The sequence below is a fragment of the Girardinichthys multiradiatus genome, chromosome 21 (genome assembly GCF_021462225.1).
Source record: "Girardinichthys multiradiatus isolate DD_20200921_A chromosome 21, DD_fGirMul_XY1, whole genome shotgun sequence".
Lineage (NCBI taxonomy): Eukaryota > Metazoa > Chordata > Actinopteri > Cyprinodontiformes > Goodeidae > Girardinichthys > Girardinichthys multiradiatus.
The window spans coordinates 30,901,522-30,925,941 of NC_061813.1; the positions used below are offsets into that span (position 1 = coordinate 30,901,522).

At 39.2% G+C, this 24,420-nt stretch overlaps 1 protein-coding gene across 5 annotated transcripts in view; it reads right to left on the minus strand.

The window, feature by feature from the left end:
* Positions 1-24,420, minus strand: part of LOC124858021 (dnaJ homolog subfamily C member 13-like) — a 47,954-nt gene that overhangs the window by 14,151 nt on the left and 9,383 nt on the right. For 3 of the 5 annotated variants that reach the window (XM_047349711.1, XM_047349710.1, XM_047349707.1), the window contains exons 3-36: positions 22,535-22,610; positions 18,573-18,722; positions 18,261-18,302; positions 17,350-17,550; positions 17,035-17,241; positions 15,994-16,089; positions 15,699-15,790; positions 15,371-15,537; positions 14,860-14,939; positions 14,605-14,774; positions 14,480-14,512; positions 13,789-13,888; positions 12,983-13,090; positions 12,734-12,889; positions 12,588-12,644; positions 12,389-12,510; positions 12,135-12,210; positions 11,909-12,004; positions 10,093-10,233; positions 9,241-9,258; positions 5,220-5,302; positions 4,900-5,053; positions 4,627-4,730; positions 4,380-4,539; positions 4,237-4,299; positions 4,030-4,131; positions 2,537-2,641; positions 2,109-2,311; positions 1,910-1,994; positions 1,662-1,816; positions 887-932; positions 626-780; positions 335-536; positions 122-237 (exon numbers count right to left, since the gene is read on the minus strand). In XM_047349711.1, coding sequence (XP_047205667.1) covers positions 122-237; positions 335-536; positions 626-780; positions 887-932; positions 1,662-1,816; positions 1,910-1,994; positions 2,109-2,311; positions 2,537-2,641; positions 4,030-4,131; positions 4,237-4,299; positions 4,380-4,539; positions 4,627-4,730; positions 4,900-5,053; positions 5,220-5,302; positions 9,241-9,258; positions 10,093-10,233; positions 11,909-12,004; positions 12,135-12,210; positions 12,389-12,510; positions 12,588-12,644; positions 12,734-12,889; positions 12,983-13,090; positions 13,789-13,888; positions 14,480-14,512; positions 14,605-14,774; positions 14,860-14,939; positions 15,371-15,537; positions 15,699-15,790; positions 15,994-16,089; positions 17,035-17,241; positions 17,350-17,550; positions 18,261-18,302; positions 18,573-18,722; positions 22,535-22,610 — 3,921 coding nt within the window. The remainder of the gene's footprint in view (positions 1-121; positions 238-334; positions 537-625; positions 781-886; positions 933-1,661; positions 1,817-1,909; positions 1,995-2,108; positions 2,312-2,536; positions 2,642-4,029; positions 4,132-4,236; positions 4,300-4,379; positions 4,540-4,626; positions 4,731-4,899; positions 5,054-5,219; positions 5,303-9,240; positions 9,259-10,092; positions 10,234-11,908; positions 12,005-12,134; positions 12,211-12,388; positions 12,511-12,587; positions 12,645-12,733; positions 12,890-12,982; positions 13,091-13,788; positions 13,889-14,479; positions 14,513-14,604; positions 14,775-14,859; positions 14,940-15,370; positions 15,538-15,698; positions 15,791-15,993; positions 16,090-17,034; positions 17,242-17,349; positions 17,551-18,260; positions 18,303-18,572; positions 18,723-22,534; positions 22,611-24,420) is intronic. The other 2 variants (XM_047349708.1, XM_047349709.1) reach the window with 2 other exon arrangements.

Here is a 24,420-nt window from a genome sequence, read left to right on the forward strand (position 1 = left end):
AAATTTCACTCTGAATCAGCAGCAGGATGTGAGAATTTATGCGCACAGATGCTCTCTATTAAATCTGACTGCGTTTGAGCTGACTGGGTGAAGAAGGACGGGCAAAATGTCAGTCACTCACTGGCCCTGTCCCTTGGGGAGGTTCAGCACATCGTAGGCATCGTCCACAGACATTGAGGGCGGCTTTTTCTCCACCTCCCTCTTCCAGGCTTCAAGAGTGTCTTTCAGCAGCTTCACCTGCGTTAGCAATCACAGGGATCAATTATATAGCTAGAAAACAACAAACAATCATTAAATAATTAGAATCAAACCAAAAAAGGTCAAGAAAACTCACAGCATCTCGAATAGGCCAGTTGGGGAAGCGGATGGCATCACACAGATGCCTGAGGTAGTAAATGTTGCAGAAGAGCTCACAGTCTAGTTGAGGGAAGCTGATCACAGGAATTGGGCAGTACTGGTAGAGAGCCCGTGTGTTGCTCTGCAACCGGGGGCTAAAATCAGCAATATGGGCTGCTATTTTCTCAATCATCATTCGCCTGAAACAGAATCAAAAGCAGATGCTTTCAAACTGCAACAATAATGTTGCATATCAAAATATTTTAAAAAAACAGAGGTCACTTCCCACCTCATCTCACTGCTCCAAATGGCCTCAGGTGTGTCAAATTCCCCAAGGAATATCTCAGAGAAGCGCTCAGCCTCGTAGTTCTCCAGATAACACACCATAGCCTCTGGCAGAACCGGTCCCAGAACGCTGCGCTGTACAATGTCCTGACCCTTAGACTGCACAAACAGCATAAAATACCGTTTTCATTTATCCATTTTGAACTAATTTCCATAACTGCAGGTCCAGAATCTTAAATTAAAGGTTGAATGAAATGATAATCACCTCCTCTGATTTGAAAGCTTGCTTTAAATGAGTGTACTTCAGGAACCTACAGATGATGAAGGAAAGACAGACATTATTTCATGCACCAGAGTTTCTAAACAGTTTGCTGTGAAAATTTCAGACCTTTGCACACTACAATATTTATTATTTTAAGGCCTTTTTCGGCTACTTTTAAAGTATAAAGATTGATGGATGGGTGTAGAGATATCAGGAAATGACAGTTTTACTATTGAAAATCGTGATAATGATATCCACATTTTCCTCACACCCGACTTTCTCCTCACTCAGTACAATAATCCAACTCTCTCTGTGATCTTTAACATATTGGACACTATCGTCTGTTTCAGATGTGAGCATCTCCTGCAGAGAGAATCCGTCTAACAGGCTGAACATTTTATTGGGATTCAAGCTGTAATCCGCCTTGCCCTTGGAATATGATGCCAAGAAATATGGCATTCAAAACTTGGCTATGGCTTTGACAATGGGTGGGTGGGTGGATGATGGGCACATTTTTTAGAAAATGGAAATATTTTTCCATGCTCTTCCATTTCTCTCCAGATCTGGAAAATACTTTAATCAAATTCCAAATTGTTCTAGACTTTTTCAACTGTAAAAACATGAGACCAAGTCAGAATGTTTAATATTTCTTTTGGAAGATTAACACTAAAGTTTTTATCTACAAGTTGGCATGCAGGCTGAAAAGAGAAAGTACTCTGAAAATATTCCAAGATGGCGACATATGCCTCTAATAATAATCCTTGTGACGTGTTATTACCTCGCTACAGGAAGCACGTTGGAGCCTGTGTACATCATGATGAAGAAGAAGACCCCCGTTAAATAGAGGCGCTGCAGATTGGGGTTGTCCTGCATCACCAGGTACAAAACATTGGCAACCTTTTCCACCAGAATAGGGTCAAATGTCAGCAGCAACTGAAAGAGACAAAAAAAACAAAACAAGAGAAAACAAAAAATAAATTTCTGCCCAGGTGTGACACTCCTGTAAGAGCCCAGCTGGGGATTTACCTGGACAATATGTGGGAGACAGGCGTTGTCGCTAATCATCCTCTTGATTTTAGGTAAAGGTCGGATGATTGCGTTATCCTGGTCCCTGCACACAAAATAAAATAAAGGACCCATGTTATATGTCCGGATGACCTTTTTGGTTCTCCATACTAAAGTTCAAAGAAGATGGAGGAGCAACCCCAAAAGAAGAAGCCCTCACCTGCTGGGGTAATACGAGCACATGGTAATGAGCATGTTGAGGATCAATGTAGCCAGGTCAGACTCGTTCATCACTGGCTGCCCTGCGGCCAAGAGGCACCACTTCAGCTGAGGGATTGCCTGTAGGGGGCGCCAGCCGTCCATCCCTTGGGCCCAGCAGCGCGTCTTTGCTGTCAGTACACCCGTGTTCCAAAACTCCTGCATCTGGAATAAAGACCAACAGGTAAGATGGCAAATGAACCAAAATGGGGGAAAAAATTGTGTGAAAGAAGAGGAAAGGAAACAGTTTATAACTACATGAAATGAAACCAAAATGTTTCTGGTAGATAGCATCAAATTAAATTCACTTTGTCCACTGTTTTTGATTTGATTTTTACCAAAAATAGAAAACAGTAAAAAAAAAAAAAAGCTACTGTGACTGATGCTTACCTCCTCAAAACTAAAAGGTCCTCTTCTTTCTTTGTCTGCATTACCAAAGTACCACTCTTTCTCACCCTCCCTCTTCATGTCTGGTGATGCCTCCAGAACATTGCTCTGTGGAAATATAGAAGAATCACTTTTAACGCTGCAGAGACAGTATTTAAATCATAGGTTCCAAGCTGGGCTCTTTGGCCCCTAATAAGGCACAGGCTGCTTTCTGGTATCAATACAGAGGTTTTTAACAGTTATGGTTTCAAAACCAATACTGGTTGACTTTGCATCATTTCTAAGTCCTTTTAATGAGATGCCTGAGAAAGTGAAAGAGTGTTTGGCATTTACTCCGACTGCTTGAGTAAAGCAGTGCATCCCCTTCCCCAACTGTTGCTGCAATTATGCAAAACAATCTTGTTTTAAATATTGGGGCAACTACCATAAAACTGTGAAAATAGACTTGTATACAAAAAATAAAATAACTAAATAATGGATTTAATTATCAAAAACCTTTAAGGAATAAGTGACAAACGTATTGTTACAGACCAATGCTTATTTGTGTCCTCTACGGGACTGGAGAAAAAACAGGTCCATTAACAGCTCGTTACAAACGTCACAATGAACAGTTACCCTCTATGCTGATGATATATCGTTTCATTTTCACTTCCCACATTTCTTAAAAAGAAAAATCACAACAGAAATTGTGTGAAAAATAATCTGCACAAACAAGTTTATTTCAGTTAGAATGACAACACATGGAGAAGAAAGTTAATGTTTCTGAGTAAAGATGGAAATCTGAGGGGTGGCCTCAGTGAAATTATAATTTTTTTATTAAACCATTATTTTTCCAGGAAAGAAATCCATTAAGATTAGTAACCTCTTTTACAAGAGATGTCCTTGCTGTCTGATGGATGCTTAGAGCTTTTTGTATCATTATGTTCAACGTTCCTCCACTCTTTACTAAATCATCTCAGTGATTATAAAATCTTATAATTAAAATACTGAAAGAAAAGATTCATATAAGCAATAAATCAGAATCAGCTATATTGCCAAGTTCGTACATACAACAAACAAGGAATTTGACTCCGGTACACTTTGCTCTCTGGGTTTTTTAAACATAAGGACAATCCCATATGTAACACTTCACCTTGATGATCTGACCTGTCCTTTTTCACCTAGGCATCTTGTGCCAGCATGGGAATATGGAAGGATCTCACCTTACTTTCACAGTAGGTAAAAATACCAAAACAAGGTGTTGAACTGTTAAAGACTTTGACCAAAGCAGAGTTAAAGCAGTAGCCAAATCAAATCAAGTTTAAGGGTTTGCATACTTCTTCTGCCAGATTATTGCAACTTGTTCTTTTCTTACAATCTTATGGTTTACATTTCTGTCTTATTGCAGGATAATAGTAAAATTTGGAAAGTGGAAAAACTACTGGGATGATTTATTATGATCTAATTTTCTTGTAACCCAAACTCACTGCAGCAACTCACAAAATTACAGCTTTTACCTGAAGTGGAACAGTAGCTCTGCTGGTGTGCAGATGGGCTAAGGTAAGCAAGTCCACCAAGATACGAACTCCATTTGAATCCATCACGTCCTTCACATTTTTCTGCACATAAAAAACAAACATAAAGAAATAAAAAGAATCAGAAAAATGTGGTTAAGATAAGACTGTTCTGCAAATTTGTATTACACCTTCCTTTTTCCAGGTTACCTTATTTAAAATGAGCTTGTTGAGGAAGAGGATAAGTCTGTCCCTCTCCAGCTTGTCTGTACACTAGGAAAAATAATCACAGATTTCAGGATTCACTGACCTTACACAAACAAATAACAGCCGCACTGCTTGCCTGCACATACCCGGTCCAGCATGCCAACAATGTATTTTGTGTCAGTGAACGGACCGATCTCCTCAAAGCACTTGCTGTAAACAATTGCAAGTGCCTGCAGGCACAGGCACTTCATCGTAACTTTGGGTGTGAGCAGAAAGCGATGGTAGAGTTCATTGAAAAACTCATATCTGTAAACAAAAAGAAGCGTGAATGTGAATCATACTTTAAGGAATTGGTACTGATTATGTGGACAGCTGGGAGAATAGTGATCTTACGATCTCTTGATGGCACTCGATTCTTCATTTTCATCCTCTTCCAGGAGCAGACGCAGGTAATAATCCCCTATTTTTATCTCTTCGGAAAGGCACTCATATTTAACCTACAAAAAAACAAAACATCAGGACACAGCAACAGTTTATAGTGCCATTTCTTGTAGAATTACACCTGTATGCCTCACAGATTTACATCCAAATTTCCTGTAATCCCGCAGATTTCTGAACAAAAAAGTTAAAGACAAACATGCATGCAAGGCGGAAGTGTGACCAAACCTCAAATTCCTGGTGATTCCAGGAGATGACGGTGGCGTTGCCGAGCTCGCGGTCCACACCGAAAGCACGCATCTCCCCCTCGAGAGCGTCCCGCAGCTCCTCCCTCGTTTTAAGGTTCCAGATGAGGTTGGAGCAAGCATGGTCGAGTTGGAATCTTTAGAAATTAGTTGAAAATGCTGTTTTAATAACTTAAAGTTGATGGTGTTATTCTTGCATGAGCTGGAAAGCTACTAATGTAGCATTTAACTGTAGAAATATGAGAAAAGGAAGGACATACTTCACACATCAGATTTGGGTTATTTGTAATAGAAATGATTTACCTGTAATAAAAAAGCTCCCAGTTTGCTTCGATTTTAATTCTCTGTCTTCTCTTTCTCAGGATGACAGGTTTTTGGTTTGGATTCTGAAAACAAACAGACCTTTTAAAGCTTGTTTTAGTGGCTGTGCACAGCATCATAACTCCAATATTTTTCTGAGTAAAACCTAAGATCAAACGACGACGTGAGCAGACTTTTAGAGAAAGACAACGGAAATTCAACACTTCAGGGTCAATTTGCCACTTCACCAATTCATACCCCATTCACACCCATTCAATCCCCACACCCTTTTATTTTGTTTCTGTAAACAAATATCGTCTTATCTATCTAGTATGCTTCACAGACTTGCAGAGTGATCCTCCATTCCCCCACTGTTGCTGCACATTGCTGGTCAGCTGGCCAAAAGGTCACTGCACTTTTTCCTCAGACATTTACAGCTATTTGGAAATATAATGGATAGTAAAAAATGTATAGACAGTCATGGTGTAGAAACTAAACAAAGCATCTGTCTTAATATAAAAACAGTTTGTGCCCTACAGGCAGCATGTTTTTAAGGCAGCCATCTGTATGCTGGCTACCTGAGCAGATAGCCCAACTAACTAACTAACTAACCAGTTAATAATAACTTGTTGGATGAGCTTGCATTACTCGGTAAAGAGAACAATGCATGCTAATTTAAAGTCTACAACAAAACTTAGTAGATTAATATTCTCTATTTTTACTTAAGTCTATGTATAAAATGCTAGTTTTAATACTTATAAAACTGTGCTTAAAAAAGAAACTCATGAAGTTTCCTCCAACTCGTATATGCACATTTATCAGACTGTATTTTTAGAGCCTAGCATTGAAATTTGGCAGCAACATTAATTCTGATAATTTCTTTCTGCAAAGCAAAAGAAAATTAGTCAAAAATTAGATTTTTTTCCCCCAGATACCCTATTTGCAAATTGGTGCAATTACAGTACACAAAAAAAATATACACTGCTCAAAAAAAATAAAGGGAGCACTCAAATAACATCCTAGATCTGAATTAATGAAATATTCTCATTGAATTCTTTGTTCTGTACAAAGTTGAATGTGCTGACAACAAAATCACACAAAAATCATCAGTGGAAATCAAATTTATTAACCAATGGAGGCCTGGATTTGGATTCACACACAAAATTAAAGTGGAAAAACACACTACAGGCTGATCCAACTTTGATGTAATGTCCTCAAAACAAGTCAAAATGAGGCTCAGTATTGTGTGTGACCTCCACGTGTCTGTATGACCTCCCTACAACGCCTGGGCATGCTCCTGATGAGATGGTGGATGGTCTCCTGAGGGATCTCCTCCCAGACCTGGACTAAAGCATCCGCCAACTCCTGGACAGTCTGTGATGCATCGTGACGTTGGTGGATGGAGCGAGACATGATGTCCTAGATGTGCTGAATCGGATTCAAGTCTGGGGAACGGGTGGGCCAGTCCATAGCTTCAATGTCTTCATCTTGCAGGAACTGCTGACACACTCCAGCCACATGAGGTCTAGCATTGTCCTGCATTAGGAGGAACCCAGGGCCAACCGCACCAGCATATGGTCTCACAAGGGGTCTGAGGATCTCATCTTGGTACCTAATGGCAGTCAGGCTACCTCTGGTGAGCACATGGAGGGCCGTGCAGCTCTCCAAAGAAATACCACCCCACACCATTACTGACCCACTGCCAAACCGGTCATGCTGAAGGATGCTGCAGGCAGCAGATCACTCTCCACGGTGTCTCCAGACTCGGAAAGTCTGTCACATGTGCTCAGTGTGAACCTGCTTCCATCTGTGAAGATCACAGGGCGCCAGTGGCGAATTTGCCAATCCTGGTGTTCTCTGGCAAATACCAAGCGTCCTGCATGGTGTTGGGCTGTGAGCACAACCCCCATTTGTGGACGTTGGGCCCTCATACCATCCTCATGGAGTCGGTTTCTAACCGTTTGTGCAGACACATGCACATTTGTGGCCTGCTGGAGGTCATTTTGCAGGGCTCTAGCAGTGCTCCTCCTGTTCCTCCTTGCACAAAGGCGGAGGTAGCGGTCCTGCTGCTGGGTTGTTGCCCTCCTCCACGTCTCCTGGTGTACTGGCCTGTCTCCTGGTAGCGCCTCCAGGCTCTGGACACTACGCTGACAGACACAGCAAACCTTCTTGCCACAGCTCGCATTGATGTGCCATCCTGGATGAGCTACACTACCTGAGCCACTTCTGTGGGTTGTAGAGTCCGACTCATGAACCACGAGTGTGAAAGCACCACCAACATTCAAAAGTGACCAAAACATCATCCAGAAAGCATAGGTACTGAGAAGTGGTCTGTGGTCCCCACCTGCAGAATCAATCCTTTATTGAGTGTCTTGCTAATCGCCAAAGATTTCCCCCTGTTGTCTATTTCATTTGAACAACTGCTGTGAACTTGATTGTCATTCAGTGTTGCTTCCTAAGTGAACAGTTTGATTTCACAGAACTTTGATTTACTTGGAGTTATATTGTGTTGTTTAAGGGTTTCCTTTATTTTTTTGAGCAGTGTATTTTCACCTAGCTGAAAACAATAAAGCTTTAAACGCTGAAAGGACAAAATCAGTGGCACATAAAACATGGCTCCATTCAGTTCAAAAGGCATAATACATAATATATTTCTTGAAGAAATAAAAAATTTAAATAAAATTTCCCCCAAAATACAAAACTTGTCCAAACTTCATGCAATTTGCATCGACAGTCAAGGTTCTGCAAAAATTAAATAAAGAACAAAAAAGAAAAAAACACAAAGCTGGATTTATTAGGTCAATATTTATTATTTTAGCAGCAGTGGGAATATTTGTTGTTTAGAAAAAGAAAAGCAATTATATGTGTGTGTAATATTTTTATATAAATACTTTGAAACATTGGTATTTTTATTCAGTTTTATATTACTATAAGAATCACAGATTATTACTCTGAATCAGACCAAATTAGCCCGAATGGCCTGATGTTGGTTATGATCCATAAAAACAAATGTCACATAACCACATTTTCTTACCAGAGACCAAAAGAAGATTATAGAAAATTAATTTAAACCATCAGTTGCTCTGTAGGAACTGATCACCATGAAATGTCATATGGCAAACGGCTGCTTTTCTCATTTGAAAAAGCCAGAAAAAACCCTCCAAAAACAGCTAAATTCTGAAATAGCGAAGGGCCGACATGACCGGCACTCGAATGAGACTGAAGGTTAGGTTAGACAGAATTAAAACAAATAGCAAAGAAACACATTTAACAATGGTAAATGTGTGCAATTAGATGGGAGGAAACACCATAAAAACAACATGGACATTAGGACTGCACAATATAACGCAATTTTGTATTAACTGTGACATTACTATATGCAGATTTCTCTGAACTCCAATAAATGTTAGCTAATTATTAAAGTAACCTGCATTTAGGATCTCGATACCTGCAAAATATATTTGGTGACACTTGTTCTTTAAAGGAGCATAAAAGTTTTAGATGGTAAAGAGGTCCTGTCATAAAGAAAATACAACCAAGTTGTTTTAATGCAAAAACAGCAGACATTAACCAGAAGCAACTTTTTAAATAAAAAGCCTCATAGTTTAAAAGGAAATGCTTATCTCGGGTCTATTTTTGCTATGAGCCCAAAGCAGAAAGAGATTAACGCTTTACAATTCAGTTTAATTCAATTCACTGTAGTTTAATCAAGCCGAATCATAAAAAATGTCATCTCAAGGCTGTTTACGTATCATATCATATCATATCATATCATATCATATCGTTAACCAATGATAAACCCCTAAACCAATGGAAGCTGCTTGGAATAGAAGTAGGATATGTTAGTAGTCTACTCTACAGTATTTCTTTCTGGTTTGTTTCATTTGTTTAGATACTAACTGGTAATTGGTAGAAAAGAAGAGAGAAAAGGCCCCGATATGTGACATAAAAATGGTTTGTTTAGGAATATTGAGAAAACAAAATGAAAAGGAATGCATGAAACCGATTGGTTAGTCCTACTTACCAAGTTGTTTCTGTCCTGCTGCATTGTTTGACAGCACAGAAACCAGACAAGACAGGGAAAGGGTGGGACAGAGAAACAGATAGGTTACTGTTCCTCAGATCAAACAGATCAATCACAACAAGGGTCATAGGTCACTGCTTTGTGAATATTAACATGCAAAGCTGTAACTAAAACTTTAATATTCAAATGGTGAGTAGATTTGTGTTTTTAATCACAGCAAACAAATCAACCGTTTCAAAAGTAAAAAAAAAAGGATGCCTGTGGGTGAGGAACACTGACGAGACCTAGCCAATCAAACACTTTGTGCTGATTAATGGTTTGGAGCCATTGATACATAAAGCAGGAGCAAAGTAAGTCAGATTGTTATAGAAAACTTGAAAGAAGAATGGATTTAACCCACAGACACACAAATGAACAGGCAAAATATAACAAAATTTAACAAAAGTTGTATGAACCAGTTTCAATGATACCGCCCACCCACTCATTTCCTGCAATAACATATATTAAGGCCAAATAGCAAAGCAACACGTTGGAAACATTTGAATCACATTTAAACTTGATCTCAAAGGACTTTACAGTAATGCCTCTAACAGAAAGTACATATTTTAGAAGAACATTTAAATCTACACTGAGATTCCCAGTAATTCCAGCGGATCCTAACCCAGCACTGGAGTGGACACTGGTTTCATGCAAACTACCAGCAGGAATGAGTTTGGGTCTGCGTTCTGCAGCAGCTTTCCACATTAGCAGCGGCAGCAACATTTGAGCAGACAAAGTCAGCAACAGTAGCAGTGATTTGTCTAAAAGGCAAAAGCTGCATTTGTCGTCTAATAAAAGAAAATAAATTTTCACCTCCTTCTGGGCGATGCCCATTTTATCCCTCCAGTGCATCAGCACCAGGTCGGCTTTTTCCTTAGCAAACTTCTCCACCTCTTTGGCTGCTTTACCTGCAATCCTCTGCCATTCAGGCACCTTGTTGCGATTTAGCTGATCCTACAGGAAGAAAGGGCAAAAGAATAACAGAAAATGATTGTCTATTTTTATAAACTACGTTAAAGATTACTATATATGTTATCTCTCCAAACATTATCCTTGTATGCTTTTACAGATGCCAATTAGCTGCAGCAGCAGCAGCTTGGCAGACTGTAAATCAGTATCCAGGGTTCCTACACATTTGTCATTACAAAATTCCTTTTCTCAACTCAAATGTTCTGATTTTTTTTCCTGTATTTAAAAAAAACACATTTGCAAAGAATGTATTAACTTTGAATCTGCTTAAATAATCAAGTCTTAAGTGCAAATTCCACAACTACCGAGACAACACAACCCTGAAATTGGCCGTTTTTAGGATGGTGGAATACGGCTACTGCTCTAACCTGGACTGTTTGAACCAACAAATAAAGAATTTAGTCCTGGAGACTAAATACAGATTCTTTAAACTACAGCTTGTGAACTTTGTTGTACTCATTTGTTTGTAAAAGAAATAGCAGTTGCACCACAGGTACAGCTGAACATTAATTTAATGTTGTCTAGAGACCAAACAGGTAGTAAAATGACCCTTTACTGATTTCTGAATGAGTGAGTATTCAGTCAGTGAGTGAAAAACCAAAATGTTGTTGGACAAAATGTTATTTGGCAAATCAAAGAAAAAAGCAGGTCGGTTTAATACAAATCAATGTAAACCCACTGCATTTCCTAAGCATGAACAGATGTTTGTACTTTAGAAAATGGAAAAGGGAATACACTTAGGAAAATCAAACATTTGTTTTCATTTTTCCCCAGTTATCCAGACCTGGAAATAATAAAAGCAATTTTCATACTTTTCATGAATGTCCAGGAACCCTGGGATTCTTGACTTCCCTTCCTACTCCTACTTGTGTAGCATTAGCCTGAAGCAATTTTTAAGTTTAAATTACAGGCCTATTCTCAAACTTGGTCTTTGTTAGGCTACATTACTGACATGCAGTTAAACCCTCATGAGTAAACAGGACTGTATAATGAAAGATTAGACTTTCAGCTGCTTCCATTCACTGCTGCCATTTCACACTACCCACTGCATGGCTTGGTAACAAAGTATTATTATTAGTATCATGGCTTTATCTGTGTGCACATTTCAAGGGAATGTTTAAAATGTAATATTTGTTGGAAATTATATTCCAAGTGTCATGCATGAATATCTTTCCACGTCAATCGTATATTCAAGCTGTTGGATGCACTGTCATTGCAGTAGAGGCTCTCACCTGATACCAATGATAACCATAATATTTAACGATTGAATCATTTCCTAATATCATGCAGCTCTACTGGTGACAGGTTTTGGGAGAAATAAATATGCTGGCACACATGCATATTAGAGTAGCAATGTTGGTCAGAACCACAGCAGAATTTAAAGCCTATTTGAATGCTGTCAACATTTTATTTATTTTTCTATAGGAGTTTTTGTCACAATAGGCATAGTGTTATCATAGACACTTGACTTCCATCTTTCAACTTTTGGCTGTGTTGTCCACTGCCGTTTGCCAGTTTATTCAATTTATTAATTTTTTTTAACAACTTTTTTAACTTTAGGCATGGCAATGAATAAAACTGTCATCATCTACAAGTCGCAAACCATAAAAACATGACAAGTTGTAACAATTATGCACAAAAAAAATAAAATAAAACAAACCGAAGCAATTTTTAAGTTGTCCCGAATGTGCATTCTGTCCACGTCTTTCTCTGGAACTGGGTCAGGACTATCCAAGTCAGCCAGCAGGCCAGTTGGCTGCAAGTATAAAAGCAAGTATGTGACATTAAAATGTAGTGAGACAAAAAACAAGTACTGTAGCAACCAGATAAAAGCACTGTTGCACGTTCTTAACATCCAGCATCAATGTAAGTGTTCAGAAGCGTACTAGGATTCTTTTGAGGAGGTTCATAGCCACAGGGTTCTCTGCTGTCCACAGTCCCACCAGGTGGCGACTCAGTTGTCTGAAACAACCAAATCAGACATATGCAGCTGTGTCATTTATTGCTTTTCCTAACGGACGCATGCTTTGATGTGAAATCAAGCATATATCCTTTACGAGTAATAATGGTTCAAAATAATAATTTAACTCTAAAGAACCATATTAATGTGCTAAAATGTGGGCATTTATTGAGGGTGGACCTGTTGGTGAGCATCCGCTGGTCTGTGCTGACTGTGAACAAAGATGTGTGCAGATGTCTTGGCAGGGCCCCTTCACTCAAAGCCAGCTCTTGCATCTTGGTGGCAATTTCCTTGTCTCCTTCCTAAATTCAAACATTTAGCAGCAGAGATCAAGACCTGGTAAAAATCATCAAGGTATTAGAAAATAAGAATCACTTACCTCAATTACAGCTTTCATCACAAGGCCTGCTCCTTTTACGATAGCCATAGAAGGATGCTGGAGATATGATTAGAAAGATTAAAATCATTTAAACTGGAGCTGATACCCCCATCATAATAAACAATGCGAATTATTTTAAGCCTTACCTGGAAAAGTTTGAATAATGTTCGTCCATTGGAAGCAACCATCTCAAGCAGCATGTCAAATTGCTGCCCTTCAGTGGTTTCACTGTAGGGGGCGCAAAGGGCAAATGTTAAGAAGTCCAATAAGGAGCTGATGACCAAAGCTCCAGATCCATGGTCCTGGGAAAACAAATGAGAGTCGGGGAAAAGGATCAGGAAAAAACAACAACAAAACCTCATTTTTAACCCTCTGATGACTAAAAGGATATTTACCACATTGGTGATAAATTTTTCAAGAAGGTTTTCCAGAAACTTCTTGGAGGACAGAAGAGAGGCCTTGTTCAGCTGCTCTTGTCTCAGGTCATAGTCATCGTGCATGGGCTACAAAGAAACAACAGAATAACCTCAAACACTCTAAGCTATGTTACAGTCACCTTCACTCTTATTTGCACCTATTATTTATCTTTCATTGCAGTAGCAAAATGTCACGCTAACAAAGATGAGGGAAGTCAGACCTTTAATGTGAATATATTTATTCAGTGGGGGAAAAAAAAAGTCATATTTAGAAATACAATTTTACAAGAAATCATGCGTTCTACAATTATTGGTACCCCTGCTGTTATCACTTTGTGCAATCCTTTAAGCCATCAGCACAGCAGCTGCTCTTCTCCTATAATATCTCACAAACTTGAAGCATACAGTAAAAGGGATCTTTGATCATTTCAGCTCTTTCTCTAGATCATTCAGAGTCCTTGGTCCTGCTTTATACGCTGTTCTCTTCAGTTCACCTCACAACTTTTCTATAGGATTTAGGTCTGGAGACTGAGAAGCTCAAAGATGATTGATCATGTGTCTGGTGAATTATTTCTGCATTGAGTTGTTCTGGATTAATATACTGTAAAATGCAATGAAACAGGCCCACAGCATTACAGATCCTCCACCATACATAACAGTGGGCACTTTAAATAATAATTAGTATAATGCCACTGCATTAGTCTATTTTAAGGCTTTTTATACATTGATACAGAAGTTTCAGTAATCATAGAGGCTGCTGTAAATGCAGTAAATATGATACTTACACACATAAGAGCACAAAGCATGTCTATAGCAGCATGAGTCACACCATTGTTGTTCCTTTTTAAAGCTTTGACCGTTTTTACTCCCAACTTTTCCCTGAACCTGGAACACACAAACAAATTTGACAATTTAAGTAAACACAAACAATGCTTAAAAAAATTCAGGAACCTTAATTAATGATAATAATAAACAGACTAATATAAATGCAGGTCTGGGGTTGGATACACAAATAATTCATTGCTTAAGTGACTTGTTACTTGTTTTTTATAAATCTGTGAGAGGAAACAGCAAGCTACAATAGCAATGAATCTTTCAGGGAAGCCAATTGTGGCTCATCAGTCTCACAAGCTACAAGGAAAAATGGTCAATTACAGCTTCACTCATACATCTCAGAGACCCAAGAAGAACGCGGACATAAAAAGTAATAAGGAAGAGAAGCAGAAAACACGATAGGCAACAGCAAATTACGGTAAGTTAGATGAAAGCACAAAAAAAAAAGATAAATCCTGATGACAGGAGACCAAGACGTATTAAGGCAGACCGTCAGACTGAAAAAGCTCATTTCTGACTAAACGCTTCGGATGAAAGCAACACAAAGATGAAAGAAGTGACAGATGGCAGTGAAAAAGACGGGAAAGGTATAAAATAAAGATAGACAAAAGGGCAGACTGAGATGCATGGATTCATATTTACGTTGCATCTGTGAGTCCAGACCCTTGACCAGACCTTGGAATAACAGAGCATGCCTGTTACCAGCACCTCAGCACAACCAGATTTTATTAAAGAAATAAAAGAAGACATATGTGATGCAGTCTTACTTAGGCAGTTGGGTGAAGGCCTGAAATCCGGCCTTGGAGGCCACCAAGCGTCGGATGGCCTGGAAATGGCTTTCCAGCTCGGAGTTCACAGCCGGCAGCTCGGCCTCCTGGGCTAGAAGGGCCAGGATGGCGTTGTTGATGAGCTTCTCTTTGTTCTCAGAAAAAAGTCCCTGGACCGAAGAAAAGACAAGAGGTTCTGTCTTAATTTAAGTTGAACTAAAGGACAGACAAAAACAAAAAACTGATCACACTCACGTCTTGGGTAACGGCATGGAGCACTCCACTGTAGGATATATTGGCATTGAATTTGAACACTGCATCTGCAAAGTTTCCACCTGAGCAAAGCAGAGTGGTAAACAGGCTTAGAAGACAAGATAGATGTTCTAAACAATCTCAAAATTTTACCGAGTTAAGTTTTTAAGATTTCTGGGACCATCTTAAATGTTTACATGAAGAGGTTTACAAAATTTACCAGCATTTTTTACAGTAATCAATCATTGTCCAACATATTAATTAATTAAAAACGTCAAGGACAAGTGAATAAATGCTTTTAGAATCTGTCTCTAAAAGATTTAGTGGTGTAAAAATAACAGGATTAAGCTTTATTATGATCTGTTCTAAACCCCCGAGTTACAGATGTCCATAAATCTGACTTTCCACTAACTGTAACTTAACAGACAAAAAGAAACTAAACTTTTTCACAGTAATGCACAAGAAAAAGAAGACTGTTTAATCAATGGATGAAAATCAAACCACTTTAACTCACTAGGTGGAGCTGCCAGGAATCTGAGATGCAAGCTCTCCACCTCCTCATCCACCGGCATGCTCAGCAAACCCCATCTCTGCCCTCTCTGCGTGGGGGCCATCTTGACACATACGTCCCTGTTGCCCGATGCTCGGACTCCATCTAGGAGGCTGGCTAGAAGAGAGTCCCTGCACACACAATGCAGAAACAAGTCAAGCTATATGCAGGGATGGTGGCTTCAATCAAAGCAGATTAAAGGCAGTGAAGCACCATCACATCTACGCAAAGTAAAAAACAGTCAGGGTTTTAATTCCAATGCAAACTCAGAAAAAGATTTTTGTCTGCAGACCTTTCAGTGGAGGAGTACTTCCTAATCTGGCCTCGGATGAATTCCACTGTAAACACCTGAGGGTTGTCTATGTCACAGATGAGAGCAAATACCTGAGGGAACATGGGTCCAACAGCAACACAGAGTTGGAGAGAAAGCTTTACTCGGATAGTTTTGCTTCTATTCCAGCTGTTTACTTCCAATCATGCAATTCATCATAATGAAGCAAATTCTACGTTTACATTTATCAGAGAAAAACTAAACAGCACAGGGTAGGAGTGTCCAATATTTTTAAGATGTTTGTGTTACAGCTCACCTCTCCAAAGGGTTTGATCGTGACTATGTTGTATGAAGCTGGGTCTCGCTCCACTAAACATGTTTCTGTGAGGGCAAGGATGCGCTTAACTGGCTCCTGGAAGGCACATCAGTGCAACAAGATCATAATATCAATAATTACAAATAAAGTAATGACTGCTCATCTTCCACAAAACAAGCAATTTCTTCCAAGTCTGCGTGGTTCTTTCTTTGAAACAGACACAGTCACATGCACAATCGCTTCAAAGTCCTGATGCTGGCAATAATTTGATGCTGATGTGCTAAAAGGTTAAAATGTCCTTATTTGTGAAACTGATAACTTCACAACATGCTCAACATTTCTCATTTTAACGCATAAAGGAATAAGAATTCCGACTTTATACTCGTAATTTAAAAATATAAATAAATTTCTTAGCCTGGTCCTAAAACTCCGTTGTAGGGTTCCTCAGGGCGCCATCATTGGGCCACTTTATTTTAACTAACAACATGCTCCACCGAGCTCAGATTAGAGAGAATTACAACATCTGTTACCATACGGGTTCTGACGACTTTACATCTCTGTTACAGTGAGTGTGGCAATAATAACAGTGAGTGGACAAGCTAGTAATGTGAAAAAAACAAGTCAGTTGTTTTCTGTCCAGTAAATTTAGAGCTCAGCAGACGCCATGATTTTTAGTCTCATCGAGAATCCTCCCGAGTAAAACAAGACAAATTATTTGGTGCATGCTTTTATTTTCAGTAGGTTGTAATGGTGTCATTGCAGGTCGTTCATGCGAAATGCGGCTCCAGAGTCCACACCAATAACCAGCAAAATGGATCAGAACACAGCAGTCTTTAAATCACTGCCCTGGCTCCCTGGATTTTAAATTCATCTATAAATGGTCTTAGGTTTACTTGTCAAGTATGAACCATCTAAACCTATCTATTTAATCTATCTAAACTAACTGATAAGACAATTTGTTGTGCATGTTTACGTAGAATAACAAACTGAAAGGAGGTCAGATGCATATTGGATTTGTTAACTATTTAGCGCATTTCCTACCGGGTGCCGTGTAGTGATCTTCTGCACCACGAACTCGGCCAGAGAAGTAATGCTCTCGTCTGAGCTGTACTTCCCCAACCTTTCCGTCACGAAATCCTCAAAGGTCAGACCCTCCCTCCTCAGGCGTAGCATGATGCCGATGAAGTTTCCGGCATGTTCGATGGCACTGCGGATGATTTCATCTCGATGCTCAGAGGCAAACAGATGCTAGGAAAAACAAGTAAGACGAGGCTAAAAAACTAAGCACATAAGGATAAAACTGGACTGTTGAGTACATAACTAATCTCTTATTTTTACTTTTTCCATGATACATACTAGTCTGCCGAAACCACCGTAAACGATGCAAAATCCTCCCTGGTAATCAGAAACCTCGACAAAGCCCTCTATGTTTCTGTAGTCGTAGGAACACACCACTCTGTTAGTGTGAGGGTCGATCTGGTCGATGCCACCAGGGGTCACCTCCAAATTCACGGGCTTCCTTGTGTCGCTCCAGTGATGCTTGTAGCAGTTGTAACGCTGTCAAATATATTAGGCAAACGTATGTTATGAAACTGGCACAAGAAAATCACTGCCATCTATTATATCTTATTACAAATAAAAACTAGTCCAAAATGCAGAGAATATGTCAGAAAAGTTAGAGGAATCAGTTCTGATTCAACAGCTTGTGGAACCATTTTTTAGCAATATGTCGCTTGAGTTTATCACATGTGTTTATGAACACTTTTCTCTGAGGTCCCACAATGGTATTTTATTAAGACTGAGATCTAAACTGACTGGCAAATGGCAAATACTTGAAGGTTTTTTTTTTGGTTATTAATTAAATAACCGCGGTGTTGCATCATCCAATCTGACCTCCATTCCAAAGTTTATGGCGGCAAAACCTCTGCCAAATCATAGGCCCTCCAGCACAGTGCCTTATTGGTATATTCTACATAGATTGGCATAATATACTCTAATATACTGTCCATTTTCGGTCCTAACTTTCAACTCAGTCTGTCAACATGTTGTCTTTTTGTTTAGTTTGTGTTAAATAAAAAATGCCCGCCTCTGTTATTCATCTAAGGTAATCTTCACAATGGTAAGACCTAATACGGTGCAGATAATTTAAATATTTCTTTAAACCTCAGATTTAAAAGTGAGTATGATCATTTTCTTAGCATAAATCTAGTCTAGAAAGTTTCATTTCAACCTAAATTTTAGTTCCTTCATTAGATGTCAGTACTTACCCTACCAGTTATCTTCCCTTCAGAAAACTCAGTTCTGAATCTCTGCAAATAAAAAAAAAAAAACACAAAATTAAAATGCTTGTAAGCGATATTCATTTATTAACAATAAATAAGTAGTACCATAAGAAAACATTTATTCTTGTTGGTGTTTTCAAACACTAAATCAAGCCGATTTATTATTTGAAAGCACATGATCTGACTAGAGGATCATTTGCCTATTTAGAAAAATCTTTGCATTCAGCACAAATACGAAACTTAAGACAGAATTTTGTGCATGGACCCTATTTCACCAATGAGTGTCTTCCTCCTGACCAGTGCTTCTGTGAGTAGCTCTGTCCGGTGCTCCGTTGAGAACTTGAGCGTCTCCGACTTCTTGCCGCTGCCTTTGCGGAATGTGAGGCTGAATTCTGTCCCTTGACCTTTCCCGACTGGACCGATGCCACAGATGTCCCCATAAGGCCACTGGCAACAGACAGAGCAAACGGCACACAGATCATCAACACATAACCGAGTAAAACAGTTATGCTTCCAAAATTCTGACAAATTGAATAAAACAGAAATAAGAAATGAACTGATGGGAATTTTGTGGCCGATTTCTGCTGATACAGATTTAAGATTTTCTAGCCTTTCTGCTGTGAACAAGCATTAATTATTTACATTAGGAGCAGAGGTGAAGTCATACTTGTATATTTGGGGGTTATTTACAAAAAAACAAGGTTTTAATATTATATTAAAACACAGAAAATTATTACAAAGATCCCGTTTAAGCTTGTTTTAGCATGTTATATTAATGATAAGCACATTAAGAATTTATAAAAAAAACTAAAAAAAAAACTAAAAACTGTCCCTGTATGCATTCCCTACCAATATTTCCAAAGACAGCATGTTCCATGACAGATAGAGGTGTACCTCAAAAACATAAAACAGAGCAACTTTGCACAGCCTTCCTGTTATCTGCAGAGAGTCCTGTGCAGACATATCTTGGCATGTAGTAGAAAAACACATATTTCTGTGCTTTCCCTAAGCCCGTTATGACTGACAACAAGGACATTTTTCCTGGAACTTTAATTTACCCTGACCATCTTTTTCCAAGCATTCTCACAATGGGGTCCAAACTAAGGCCACCGCTGCCAAGTGATAACTTAAACCCACTACAGCCGAATTGTTCGAGGCCTCGCTTATCGGCTGAGAGTGGTAGAGAGGCATCCATCAGGGTAATAAAACTATTACCAATAAGTCTCTCACTACTACCAAACTTTACAAATATATACAGCCATTCCAAACTCCACGGAAAGGAGTAACCGTAACAGGTTTTAAAGGGATTTTGCCGTTTCAAAATTCAGTTTTCTTGCCTCTGGGTCAAGAGAAGGGAAGAGAGCTTGGATTGGGATTAAAACCCAGTGTCCAACCATAAACCTGTGATCATTTTACAGTGTTTACTCTGTGAAGCTTTAATACAAACACTTCAAAGTCAGAAAATGTTTCTATCATGCACTGACATTTAATAAACAAAGACTGAAATACCTCTGGAGGGGGCATTTACCAAGCACACAGAGCAGCAGCAGTTCATCCCTTCCTAAAAATATGTCCATCCACATGGATGGTGGTTGTTTTAATTAGTGGCTTAAAAACCTCAAATCTTACACTGGCTAAAGTATTTACTTACTCTTTCTGTGCACGTTTCTATAAACAGACGCCAATGATTTTAAACTCTATTACAGTGGAATTTAACAGAAAGTATAAACTTTATACTATCTTAACCTGATACAACAGAATTATAAGGTCAAAAAATTTTAAACAATTCAAAATGCTTACTAAGCTCGCTCTGCAAAACTCCATCCAAATGTTCCTGGTCAACAAAGAAGAACTACCTCCACACCAGGGTCTCATTTAAGGGTAAATTATTACCCATCTGCAATAGAAATTGCAGATGGGTAATAATGGCCCGAAACAATTTCAATGGTTCCAGGAAACGAACCAGTCTTCTTCCCTTGATAACAACATTAACACCACAGAGGGTTTTTGTTAGCACAATCTGGTAGCCTTGGTATGGTTTGTTCACCGATTTGAAAAGCATTCGATTTTTGGGTGTCAGACCAGCTGATCACTGGGCAAGGCTAACCTCTCTGAAAATCGTCCCATTCCAGTTGCTACACATTTTCTTGGTGCATCTCTAATGCACATATATGGTTAGTATATAATTAACACTATATGGATGAGTATTGAAGGTCTTTACAGAAAAAATCTTGTGGATCAATATCTGTTTAAAATATCCTAATAACAATTAAAATCTACCTTTGAATTATTTTTTATATACAGTACAGACCAAAGGTTTGGACACACCTTCTCATTCAAAGAGTTTTCTTTATTTTCATGACTATGAATATTGTAGCTTCACACTGAAAGCATCAAAACTATGAATTAACACAGGTGGAATTATATACTGAACAAAAAAGTGTGAAACAACTGAAAATATGTCTTATATTCTAGTTTCTTCAAAGTAGCCACCTTTTGCTTTGATTACTGCTCCGCACACTCTTGGCATTCTGTTGATGAGCTTCAAGAGGTAGTCACCTGAAATGGTTTTCCAACAGTCTTGAAGGAGTTCCCAGAGATGCTAAGCACTTGTTGGCCCTTTTGCCTTCACTCTGCGGTCCAGCTCACCCCAAACCATCTCGATTGGGTTCAGGTCCGGTGACTGTGGAAGTGAGGTCATCTGGCGCAGCACCCCATCACTCTCCTTCTTGGTCAAATAGCTCTTACACAGCCTGGAGGTGTGTTTGGGGTCATTGTCCTGTTGGAAAATAAATGATGGTCCAACTAAACGCAAACCGGATGGAATAGCATGCTGCTGCAAGATGCTGTGGTAGCCATGCTGGTTCAGTATGTCTTCAATTTTGAATAAATCCCCAACAGTGTCACCAGCAAAGCACCCCCACACCATCACACCTCCTCCTCCATGCTTCACGGTGGGAACCAGGCATGTAGAGTCCATCCGTTCACCTCTTCTGCGCGGCACAAAGACACGGTGGTTGGAACCAAAGATCTCAAACTTGGACTCATCAGACCAAAGCACAGATTTCCACTGGTCTAATGTCCATTCCTTGTGTTTTTTAGCACAAACAAGTCTCTTCTGCTTGTTGCCTGTCCTCAGCAGTGGTTTCCGAGCAGCTATTTTACCATGAAGGCCCGATTCACACAGTCTCCTCTTAACAGTTGTTCTAGAGATGTGTCTGCTGCTAGAACTCTGTGTGGCATTGACCTGTTCTCTAATCTGAGCTGCTGTTAACCTGCGATTTCTGAGGCTGGTGACTCGGATGAACTTATTGTCCGCAGCAGAGGTGACTCTTGGTCTTCCTTTCCCAGGGCGGTCCTCATGTGAGCCAGTTTCTTTGTAGCGCATGATTGTTTTTGCGACTGCACTTGGGGACACTTTCAAATTGTTCGGACTGACTGACCTTCATTTCTTAAAGTAATGATGGCCACTCGTTTTTTTTTACTTAGCTGCTTTTTTCTTGCCATAATACAAATTATAACAGTCTATTCAGTGGGACTATCAGCTGTGTACTGTATCTACATCCTGCACAACACAACTGATGGTCCCAACCCCATTTATAAGGCTTGAAATCCCACTTATTAAACCTGACAGGGCACACCTGTGAAGTGAAAAACATTTCAGGTGACTACCTCTTGAAGCTCATCAACAGAATGCCAAGAGTGTGCGGAGCAGTAATCAAAGCAAAAAGTGGCTACTTTGAAGAACCTAGAATATAAGACATATTTTCAGTTGTTTCACACTTTTTTGTTCAGTATATAATTCCACATGTGTTAATTCATAGTTTTGATGCCTTCAGTGTGAAGCTACAATATTCATAGTCGTGAAAATAAAGAAAACTCTGAATGAGAAGGTGTGTCCAAACTTTTGGTCTGTACTGTATATTTTCATCCTTAAAAATGACAGCACTATATAGTACAGAAGTTTCATGAAAATAAAATGATACCGTCTTCTGTCTGAATAAGAGGTTTAATGAGGAGTTGCTTGATGGGTATTGATTATGAAATATAGTTCATATCATGACCTGATCAGCACTGAAACATACCTTTGCCTGCAGCATACTAAAACCGTAACACATCTGAAGGCTGACCGCAGCAGTCAGCAAACAAGTAATGCACCTCAAATGGATTTTTAATAGCTAACATGAAGCCAACGACAGCAGACTGAGGCTCCTGTAAGATCTGAGGGTTTCTGCAAGACCTGATTTGTTTGTACTGACCTGATTTGTTACTTCTAGCGTAGTCGGGTTGTAAGTGGTAATGCCATGGGTCCCCACTGAAAAGACTCGCTTGTATCTGCAACACAAAAATGAGTCAAAAACATAGCTTAGCTGAACTTAAAAGCAGCATCTACTGCAGCATCAGTGGCCATTTTCCATTATTGGTGAACGTGGAAAGCAGGGTAAAGCTGTGGCAGTGGTGTCATCTTTCAGTTCACAAGGTTAGTTACACAGACCTCTATGATGCGATTACTTTAGAGGGCATATCCAGTTCCTGAAGAAACTTTACATAATTCTGTTCATGAAAGTCCTAGTTTTTTGTTCTTCAGTGATTTATGATTTTATGCAGGGTGGAATGATTATACAATAAACAATTTTAATGAGTTTCAAAAATTAGATTCTTTCTGAATTTATTTAAGGTTTAGAATGAGATTTATTCGCCAAGTTTGTGACACAAACAAGGAATTTGACTTTGGTTTCCCTTTCCTCTCAATGAAGACCTTTTAAACATAAATATATAAAATATAAAAAAGGAAATAAAAATATTGTTTTGTAAATATGTATATATACTGTATAGGGTTTTTCCTAAAAATACGGACATGGTTGAATGAGTGCGAACATGCAAGGTATCGATCTGGGCACTGTGAATGTTAAATGTTCATCAGAGACAGCCTGGAAGGAAACTGTCTGTGTGGCGACTGGGTTTTTGCAAATACCAGAAGGTAAAAATCTGAATAGTTTGTATCCAGGGTGTGTGGGGTCTGCAGAGATGTTAGCTGCCCTTTTCCTGACCCTAGACCTGTACAAGTCCTGGATGGAGGGAAGGTCAACCCTGATGATCCTCTCACCAGACCCAACTGTTCGTTGCAGTTTGGACCTGTCTTGTGTAGAAGATGACCAGCAGCTCCTGTGACAGGTTGTACTTCTTGAGTTTTGAACTTCCTTTGATTAACACAGGGTCAAAATCATTTATACAAGCTAAAATATACTGATACACCCTTCACTATTGTTTGGTAAATGTTTCTTAGAAAGCAGAACCTTGACCAGAGACTTTTTACATCATTTTGACAGCATCAACAAGCTTATGGCATAATTTTGGTTTTCTTGGTAGAATTTGTAGCATTCATTCAAACTAGGACAGCCTATAAATTTTCAATAAAACTTGGGTCAGGAGATTTGGCAAGGCCATCCTAGAAGCCTAATCTTAGCCTGCTTTTCCATTCCAAAACCCGTTTTGAAGTAGGTTTGAGTTCATTGTCCAACTCGCACACCTGATCGAAACCAAAGTTTCAACCATCAGATGAAAGGAGATTGGTTGGGATGTTTAAGAACAACCAAGAATGCAATGAACTGGAAAACTGCTGGAAATCAGGTATCACTGTACACTCTATCACCATGGTATAAAATGTGCTGATCAAGGGAGAAGTCCCTGCTTCACAATAGACACCTTCAAACTGGACTGAAATCTGCACCTGGACAACAGTGGACAAGTCAAATGCCTCCAGAGAAATGTTCTATGGTCCGACGAGACAAAGACTGAGCTATAGGTCCACAGTGACAGGAAGTATGTTTAAACCCAAAGACACAGTACCAATTGTCAAGCATGATGGTGGCAGCATCATGATGTGGTGTCTCTCTTTGCTGCCAGTGGTACCTGTGTACCGCACAAAGTGGATGGGATCATGAGGAAGGAAGACCATCTCAGAGAGATTGTTTAATTTATACAGAAATGGGTGTTGAAACAAAAAAATGATCTCAAACACATCATAAATAAAGCAGGTCCACATTAAGCTTCTGGAATGTCTTAAACATCCAACAGATTGTTTATTTATGAAGTATGTTTAAAAGCCTGATCTCTACCAGGAAACCAACCAATTTAAAAGAGC